At 45.0% G+C, this 10,540-nt stretch overlaps 1 protein-coding gene across 1 annotated transcript; it reads right to left on the reverse strand.

Annotated features, from left to right (window-relative positions):
* Positions 1 to 8,109: 8,109 nt before the first annotated feature.
* LOC124155278 lies at positions 8,110 to 8,907 on the reverse strand. The gene has a single exon (XM_046528997.1). The coding sequence runs from the start codon at positions 8,905 to 8,907 to the stop codon at positions 8,110 to 8,112; it is 798 nt and encodes a 265-aa protein (XP_046384953.1).
* Positions 8,908 to 10,540: the final 1,633 nt, after the last annotated feature.

A 10,540-nucleotide genomic window follows, 5' to 3' on the forward strand; every position in this document is an offset into this window, starting at 1 on the left:
GAGACAAGCTCGTTAAAAAACCCCGTCGCTCGCTCGGATAGTGTCCAGACAGCATGTGACTCTGCTGTTCTGAGTAGCCGTAACATCTGGCGTCCAGAATCACCCACGTGTTTGCCGTGCGTGGAGACCCGTACATGGGGAGGAAAGGGATCCTGGTGGGTGAGCTCTCCGGCACCCAGCTGGGCGTCGGAAACCCGGTATGGGCCGGAGTTCAATACCCCTCTTCGGCCCTGGATTCCCCGAAAAACGGGCGGCCGAGAAGAGCCCAGCTCGGTCAATCGGCTCCTGGCGGCTGGGGAGCTTGGCGGCTCCTTCCGAGCGTACGCCAGGACGGGTTAGTGCTGGAGATATGGGGGTCTCCGTAGGGCGGCTGAAGGCGTGTGGGTTCGGAGGGCCCCCATGCTGGAGGTTCTAACCCGAAAGAGACCCCCTATCGAAGGTTCCTATATCCCTTGGGTAGCCCTGGCGACCACACCGGTTCTCGGTGTGGCGTCCCGAATGTGTGGCTCCGTGGTGGGTGGGGAGCCCAGGGGATGAAATAAATCACTGTATGGAGTCTGAAATTCTTCCTCCACCAAAGAGATCCCGCCCGGACACGGGCGGGGGAGAAAAGCTATTTGAAAGAGCCAAACGGTTTCTGTCATTGAAATGCGCCAAAGACGGTGAAATTTTGAAAAAGGTATCTCCCTTCTTTATTAAAAAAGCACTACAAGCCATTATTCCAGGAGAGCCAAACTCAGTCAAAAAACTTAGAGATAGTTCCTTATTAATTGAAACAGCTAATAACGTCCAAGCCGAAAAATTGTTAAAAACAAAAAAGTTGCACGATATAGCTATCACTGTCTAGATCCACCGTACTTTAAATACTTCTAGGGGTGTGATCAGCCACTACGACCTTTTATATGTAGAACCAGATGAAATTAAGAAATAGATGGCTTCCCAGGGTGTCATAGATTGTCGAAGACTTACAACAAAGCGTAACGGTGAAGTGATTAACACCACCTCGGTTATCCTCACGTTCGCTTTGGATAAAATCCCAAGCAAAGTCTACCTAGGCTATGAATCAGTACCTGTGAGACCTTTCTTTCCCAACCCGATGCGTTGCTTTCAATGCCGAAAATTCGGCCACATCGCACCGCGATGTGAGGGCAAGAACACCTGCCCGCGCTGTGGCAAGGACAAGCATGACGGTGAGAAATGTTCATCGGAGCCTTTCTGCGTCAACTGCGAGGGCACGCATCCATCGTACTCCCGAGATTGCCCCGTCATGAAAGATGAAAGGAAGATAATGGAAATCAAGACCCTGGAAAGAATCCCCTATTCCGAGGCACGAATGAAATACCGGTCACAGATGGCCCCAACATTCTCAAAATCGTTTTCACAAATAGTTGCAACCACTAAAAAACAACATGTACCATCTCTACGCAGACTGATAATAATCTTCATATTGAGAGCACGAAGATGCCCATAAGAGAACCAAAAAAAAAAAACGGAAAAGCAAATTAATAAAGTCACAGACAAGAAAAGTCATACTAAGGCGGTTTCCCCTAAGAAAACCCCAAAATCTACTTCTGAGGATGTTGGCAAAAAGCGGGATAAAACACCCCCACCCACATCCTCCAACGATGCACAATCGGATGCCATGGAAGAAGACCTCTGTGTCTCAGACACAGAAGTGTTCCAGGCCAGAATCAAGCAAAGGAAACAGCGGTTAAAACGTTGATCCTCCATACATTGCGTACATACGTACATTTCCAGATTTTAACCAATTTATTTATTTATTTTAACTATTTAAACCATGTATTTTATACTACAATGGAATATGAATGGTTTTTATAGGCACAAGGAGGAGCAGGTTGTTTTAATTAGAGACTATAATCCCGTCTGCATCTGCCTTCAAGAGACGCATTTTAAGCTGACAGACAAGGCCGTTTTAAAAGGTTTTACATTTTTTAGACTTGACGACACCAGTGGTCAGCGTGCCCAGGGTGGAGTGGCAATTGCTTTTCGGGAGGCCCTATACACCTCACGAGTGCAATTGAACACTCCGCTACAAGCAATTGCAGTGACAGTACACGCACCCGAGGCAATTACTCTCTGCAACGTATATCTGCCGGAAGGTGCACCTGTGAGTCGAGTTAACTTATAATCCCTCGTCCGCCAGCTACCTCGGCCCTATATTTTAATGGGTGACTTCAACGCACACGACACCCTATGGGGTAGCACAAGAACTCAGTGCAATCAAAGGGGACACATTGTCACAAATTTTATCAATGACCTTAACTTGTTTTTACTAAACACCGGTGAAAAAACTCGATTCAAGAGCTTCAACGGTACCTTCTCGTGTATTGACTTAAGTATTTCGACAGGTGGCCTAATGCGTAGGCTTGAGTGGTCCGTACATAAAGATTTATGCGGTAGCGACCACTACCCTATTTTAATTACTAAAGGTGGCGGTTTTATCCACCGTCCGACTCAACCAAGCAATTGGGTTGTCCACAAGGCCAATTGGTCTCTTTTTAAAAGAAAATTTTATTTTAAACACGACGGCAATGTGAATGGTGTGAGGAACATAAAAGTATTCACAGATAACATTCTCGAAGCCGCAAATTCCACCGTACCCCGTTCTAAATGCAAATCTCACAGGCCCACAGTTCCGTGGTGGAACGAGGAGTGCGCAAAAGCTATACAGGTGCGAAAGAGGGCACTTCGAATATTTAGCAAATATCCTACGGCGACAAATCTCACCGCCTTCGGGCGCCTCAGAGCGAAAGCTCGGCAAGTAGTTAAGGAGGCCAAGAAAGCATCATGGGAGGAGTTTGTGTGTTCTATAAACCACAGGACTCCCATATCCGACATCTGGAGGAAGATTAAAAGCATCTCTGGCTCTAACCACAACCTTGCAGTTTCATCCCTGAAGGAGACTGACCGAGTCCTGACGACACCTCCCGAAATAAGCGAGTGCTTCGGACGTCGACTTGCGGAGACGAGTTGTAACGGCAGCTACGACGAACCATTTAGAACACTGAAAAAGCAGAATGAGACGATACCTCTTACCTTTCACCCGAGAGACTCTGGCGAGGTTTACAACGACCCCTTTTCTCTGTGGGAGTTGACCTCCGCCATCCTCGAATCCCGTGACGGCTCTCCAGGAATGGATACGGTGCATAACGCTTTTCTAAGACATCTTCCCAAAGAAGTACTCCCCCATATGCTGCGATCCCTTAACCAAATTTGGTCAGAGGGTAGTTTTCCAGACCCTTGGAGGGAGTCCATAGTCGTACCCATCCTTGAACAAGGAAAAGATGGATCGGACCCAAATAACTATAGACCAATATCTCTCACCAGCTGCGTATGCAAGGTGATGGAAAGAAGGGTAAACCGTCGTCTTGTTTGGTGGTTGGAGCGGCGGAACCTACTTTCAGATATCAGTGCGGCTTTCAACGAGGTAGGTCAACCTCCGACCATCTCGTCAGGACTGACAATTTCATTCAGGAAGCATTTCTCTTGCGGCAAAACGTAATTGGCGTGTTCTTCGACTTAGAGAAAGCGTATGACCGTGTTTGGCGGTACAAAATTCTGAAGACACTTGATAGATGGGGGTTGAAAGGAAATCTACCTATTTTCATTAAAAATTTTCTGTATGCCCTAGTTTTTAAAGTTAGAATAGGTGAATATCTATCTACCTTATATCCACAAGAAAATGGAGTACCCCAGGGGTCCGTACTGAGCGTGACCCTATTTGCCATTGCGATAAACGATGTGACCGAGTGTATCCGCTCCCCAGTTATGGGCTCCTTGTTTGTTGATGACCTCGCTATTTTCTGCAGGTCATCAAAATTAACGAATGCCTCTAGGCTGATCCAGCTGACTTTGAATAAGCTCTCCGTTTGGTCTCAGAGGAATGGATTCCGTTTCTCTACTGAGAAAACGAAATGCATTCACTTTTACCGAGGACGGGGTGTACAAGCCCCACCGTCCCTATATCTCAATGGTAATGAGCTTCCTTACGTTGATAACGCCCGATTTCTGGGTATGACATTGGACCGGCGCCTGAATTGGCGCGAACATTTCCGAACTCTAAGAGACAATTGTTTTAAAGTTCTGAACATATTACGGTTTTTATCACATTCGACATGGGGCGCAGATCGTACCTCAATGCTAATGCTGTATCGAGCATTAGTACGCTCAAGGCTAGACTACGGATCGATTGTGTACTCATCCGCCCGTGAGACCTACATGAAACCGCTCTCGACGGTTCATAATACTGGACTGCGTTTAGCAACCGGTGCCTTCAGGACCTCCCCTGTCTTGAGCATTTACGCCGATACAGGAGAGCCTCCCCTAGTCAATCGTAGAGAGACGTTGATGTGCAATTATGCCACAAAAATTTTATCTGCGCCGAACCACCCCTGTTTTAACATTATTTCTCACCCACTGCTTTTAGACCTTTTTAACCGAAAGACAAGATCCACCAAACCTCTAAGTGTTCGCTTTAGAAACCTAATCGCGGAACGCAATTTTACCTTGCCCGCCACGTACCCCACGGGATACAGTAACGTGCCGCCGTGGTTAATTCCCCGGCCAGCTTTGAGACTTGACCTTACTCGTTGCTCTAAATCTACTACTATGCCGGGAGAATACCAACAACTTTTTAAGGAATTCCGCGCCGAAAACTCAGAATTTACGTTCGTATACCCTGACGGTTCCAAATCGGATACCGCCTGTGGGTGCGCTGTGGTATCCCCATATCATGGAGTCCTTAAGGCAAAATTGCATCCATACTGTTCCATTTTTATGGCTGAGCTCACTGCCATTAGGATTGCTCTCCGATCCATTAAAAACAGTGTTGCGTCATTTATGATCTGCACAGATTCATACAGTGCTCTCCAATCAATATCTCTTTATTCTCCTTTTCACCCCATTGTTCAGGACATACAAAGCTCTCTGTTATCCCTGAGTAAAAAAGGGACCACTATAAGCTTCGCTTGGGTCCCTGGACATGTGGGCATACCAGGGAATGAGAAGCAGATTCTGCAGCCAAAGATGCGCTCAGGTCTCCGGATACAGATTTTCAGATAATGCCAGCGGAAGATTTAGGGAATGCCATGAGGGGTATGATTAGACAAAATTGGAAGACGCAATGGCTCGAAATCCAAAATAATAAACTTCGGGAAATAAAGCCCGTAATAACTGCGTGGCAGACCTCTATAAGAAATGTCCGCAGGGAGGAAGTGGTTTTAACTCGCTTAAGAATTGGTCACTGCTTATTAACCCATTCATACCTCTTCACCGAAGAGAGAATACAGCCCCAATGCTTTAATTGCGATTGTCCACTAACAGTGCGACATATCCTGACGGACTGTGCAAGATATCGTACTGCACGGGTGAATCACAACCTCGGAGTCAACCTAGCTGAGGTACTAGGAGACACTCCCGAAAACATTTCCCGAATTTCAGAACGGGCCTAATCCCCTTTATCAATACCAGTCAGTGAGTGGTGCAAAATGGCCTTAGCCGCCGACGCACCCTATAAAAGAAACTACTACTACGGTTAAGTGGACCAGAACGGAAGTATGGAACATGTATGAATCAAATTAGAACTGGTTCTATTTTCCGTACTGTTTGCTCAAAAAAGTGTTATTAATGACATTTGTAATGAATTGAACTATTTTCAATGTCTGATACGGTAAAAAAAACATTAATGGTAACAAGACCGTAGCGAGAAAATATTTTCGGGGGGTTTTATGGAATAGTAGGCAAACATAGTTTTTTTATTTTAATAAGATAAATAATTGTAAAAAACATTTTATTTGATAAATAAAATATCATGTACGGTTAAATTTACATATTTAATTTAATAAATATATAATGGCAAATTGATTAACCACTGACTCATTGATACAAACCTCCTGCCCAAACGGTGATGGATGAGGGTATTTGGCTTACTGCACGAAAAAGTAAAAAAAAAATTCATCGGGAGAAGAAATCTGAAAACTTGAAAAAGTCGATTAGTTTTCGAGATATATGGACTTGAATTAACATGGGAGCCTTATTGAACTAAAACTTTTCCACTTTAATTTTGTACTTTTAAACGTTCGAGGAAGATGATATTCAATGCACATAAACTAGATTATTTGGTTGATTTTTTGGTCGATTTTTTGGTACGGGTGCCATAGCGACAAATTAGTAATTAGTATTTTTTGAACGTTTTCTATGCTTTTCTTATGGAAAAAGTTTAGGAATTTTTTTGACCAACTTGCAATAATCGTACGACAAATTCCTTGAAATATAAGGTGAAAGATTTTTTGGCTATCTTGGAATTTTCATATGTAGAAACAATTCCGAGGAATAAACGATTTCGATTTTACATTGTCGTGATGGGCGAGTTTTCAAACTCGGATTTCGGCCTTGAGACATGTGCCATATGAAAATTTGGAATCTCATAGAAAAACCGTATAGGGTGCTTCGCACCCTAACGTTTCAGCCTACTTTCCCCGTAACCCTCTTGGTTAATTCATAATTAAATTCCGAAAAATATCCTGCACGCGAAAAATCATTGTCGCCATTTTTTTGTGGAGCATACAATCTAGAATATCTTAGCAACCATTCAAGCTAGGCAAATGAAATTTTCAAGGTAATACCTTTATCAAAAAGGCCAACTTTTGAAATGATGGCCATTCCGCTCGATCGATTCATGTGCGAGGTATATCGATGCTAATCTCCTTAGTTACGCTTTAATCGCTAATAACTTTTTTGTTAATCAAGTTCTGAATTTAAAAGTCATACACAATACAACTTTTAATGTGTTTTATCCGATAAAAGTTAAATCAAGCGGATCGATTGAATAGAGTTGAAGTTATGATTGATATAAGGGTACATTCGATGGAGCCATTTTTCATACCTATTTACATAGTTACGGGGATAAAACATTTAACAATATATAACGGAAGGAGTGAATTATGCGTACATATAAATTATTTAGATGAGTAATGTTTCCTAATGAAGATATATTAATATGCATTTATATCTTTTTGTAATAGGTCGCAGTAAGAAATACACGCATCACCCTATCTACGTCACCAATAATAATAATAATATATTTATTAACTCCGTAGGGATACAATTATCCATGGGTTTCGTCAAGATACAGAGAGACATAAAAGAATCACAAAACAATAAAATATAAGGTTTGCGCTGCATTCCGTAAACCAAAGGACATGAAATTAAATTCAAAGAGTCCGAATGGGGTGGTGATCGCGGTCTTGGGGACATCTTCCGGTGCTATTGGGATTTGATTATAGGCTCTTACCAGATCTATCTTGGAGAAGATAGTACTGCCATGGAGGCCTGCAGCAAAATCCTCGATATGAGGGACAGGATAGCGGTCGGGGATTGTCCGCGCATTCAGCGCGCGATAATCCCCGCACGGTCTCCATTCATCACCCTTCTTGGGCACCAGATGCAGGGGAGAAGACCAGCTGCTGTCTGAGCGACGGGCGGTTCCCATCTGCACCATTAGCTCGAACTCCTTCCGTGCTGCGGCGAGCTTGTCCGGCGCCATCCTTCGGGGTTTGCCTGATACCGGTGGGCCTGGGGTGGTACGGATGTAATGCACCGTGGGGTGCTTTGGCTGCCTAGGAGTACCCGCCGGCCGGGTGATGTCTGGGAAACGGGAGAGTAGGGCGTGGAATGGTGTTGTGCCGGTGATGGATTTCACTTGTTCAACCGCCCCCTTAACCAAGTGCCCGCCGACAGAAAGGGACGTTATGGTGTCGATAAGGCGTCGGTTTCGCATGTCCACTAATAGGCCGAAATGTTGGAGGAAATCCGCGCCTATTATGGGATGGCTTACGCCAGCGATGACAAACTGCCAGGAAAAGGGGCGCCTCGAGCGGAAATACAGGCTGAGCACCACGCATCCGTAGGTCGGAATCACTGACCCGTTGGCAGCAAAAAGGGTATAATCTGTACGCACTCTAGGGCCTTTCATCATGATTCGGGGGAAAGCACACAACTCTGCACCTGTGTCCACCAAAAATTGCGTCTTTGTCGAGTCATCAACCACGTATAGGCGGCTGGAAGTAGGGTAGTGGTCGGCGGCCGCGTCTACCGACCTCCCTCGAGGTTTCCCGCGGAGAAGTTGCACGGGGGGTTACACTTTTTAGCCTTAACGCCGAAGCGCCAGTGATACCAGCACCTACCTTCGCTGCTCTGGTTGTTAAAGTGCTGGCGGTTGCGGGAGTGGCTGCGGGATCTCGGACGTCGGTAACGTGGTCCGCTGGCGGAAAGCGCGGCTACTTGGCGGGAAAGCTCCGCGACCTGCTGCATCAACTGCTGATGCGATGCCTCGATAGCAGAAGTCATTGATGCGCTAGCCACATGTGCACGCGGCGAAATCTCACTCAATTTGTCCGCCATGCGAGCCAAATCGTCCAATTGTGCCGAGTCCTGACACGATAGGATGGCGTGGGTGCTGGATGGCAATCGATTCAGCCAAAGCGTCTTCAGGAAGGCGTCGGACACAGTTTCGCCAGCCAGCGTCTTGAGATGGCGTAAGAACGCCGACGGTTTCCGGTCACCTATTTCCTCGTGCTCGAGGAGTTGGCGTATGCGCTGCTCTTTAGACGAAGTGAGGCGGCTGATTAACTCCGTTTTGATGGCTTCATACTTATCTCTGGCGGGAGGGTTCCTGATAATGTCCTCCACCTCGATCGCGTAACGATCCTCGAGCTGGTTCACGACGTACGAAAACTTTGTGGTATCGCTCGTAATACCTGCTAATGCGAGTTGGATCTCCACTCGCGAAAACCACAATTCTGGACGCTCGGCCCAAAAATTCGGCAACCGCACGGCCACATGATCGACACTTGCCGGCACGGACGAAAGATCGTCCCCCGTAGCCATGACCACGTGTGTTTAAAAAAAGATCACGTCGGGTTCACCACTATTTAGCGCTCGCGCACGTGGACGAGGAAAGGGATCTTCGTTCGAACCAAGAATACGCCGTTCCGAATAACAATAATATATTTGAACCTTGCTATCTACAGCTGAAGTACAGGTGAACATATAAACCCACAGGGCGCCACTTCTTGTTGCTAAGGTGGTTACTGGTCATGGAGAGCTTTTCGACTACTGCTCTCAGTCTCTCGTGGTGCCTTCTCTGTGGTGGCAGTTCGGCTTACAGCGCCACCAAGACTGGGTGCACCTAGTGCCACCTGCTGGCCACCACGGGAACTACCAGACGGCAGCTCGACAGCTGCTACATAATTATTGCATGGTGGTCTGAAAGATGTGATTCAACTGCTGTGCCCAACTCACACTTAGAGTTGCAAAAAATATTATCAATAGTTGAGGCAGATTGGGGAGTTTGTCTAGTAGGAACAAATATTGTTTGCTTGATATTAAATGCTGAAAATAGGTCCCACAGACAGGTGCTCATATTGCTAATCTGACTGAAATCAACATTGAAATCACCACAAAGGATAATAAAACGGTTTTTAAAGAGACATTTCTCCAAAAGCACAGCCAATTTATCAAAAAATATAGAAAAAATGCCAGAATGTGATCTATAGATACATAGTACAAAGATATGACAATTCTCAATAGATAGGTCCACGACACAGCACTCAAAGTCCAACTCACAGCATAAATCCATAGCTATTTGTGAAGTGGACGCATTCAGTCCATTTCTAATGTAAATCATAACACCACCACATTTCACAATTTGCCTTGAATAAGAGGCAGCGATGAAGTACCCATTTATATTAGCACTTAATAATTCATTTGCAGTTAACCAATGTTCGGTGATACATACAACGTCAGCATCTTGTTCTTTCAGAAAAAACTCAAAACAATTAAATTTTTGTCGAATACATTGAATATTTAACGATAATACTTTGAGATTATGCACTAGTCAAGATTTAATTTGAGAAAAATGAGTAACGTTGTTCACGGTTTTATATGTAGCACTATCAACATTTACACACTCAGGCTCACAACCTGAAAATTCATTATTTGGGCTATTATAGCCAGAAACAGACCCCTTCGGTGGATAATATATACCAATAGACGCATCATCAGGCCAAAAATCACCAGTGATTAGTTTGTCCCGTAAGTTCATCGGGGCATCAACTTTATAGGAACAGAATTCAGTACCTGACCTGATGATTTCGCAAGAGAAGTCATTATTTGGAAATACCTCAGACAAGTGATCAATAATCTCCTCGGGTTTTGCTCTTTTATTCACTCGACCCACGTAGAGTGAAAAACGACGAGGAACTCCGGAGAAGTTCGAGGCAGCATTCTTTTTCGAGTTGCAGCCAAACACAAGATTTCGTCTTCGCCGAAATCTTTTGGGCAAGACTTTATGGTATACATCTCCATCTACAAACACTTGCATAGGCGAATTCTTCGCTGCTGTAACCGTAGCTACGTCCTCAGTTGGTTCGACCGGCAACTTTACCTCGGTATCGGAGGGAGAATAGTGCTTACCCCAATACATTTATGCCAAACAAACATGAAATCAATGATTTTTTCA

The sequence above is a fragment of the Ischnura elegans genome, chromosome 3, assembly GCF_921293095.1.
Source record: "Ischnura elegans chromosome 3, ioIscEleg1.1, whole genome shotgun sequence".
NCBI classification, from domain to species: Eukaryota; Metazoa; Arthropoda; class Insecta; order Odonata; family Coenagrionidae; genus Ischnura; species Ischnura elegans.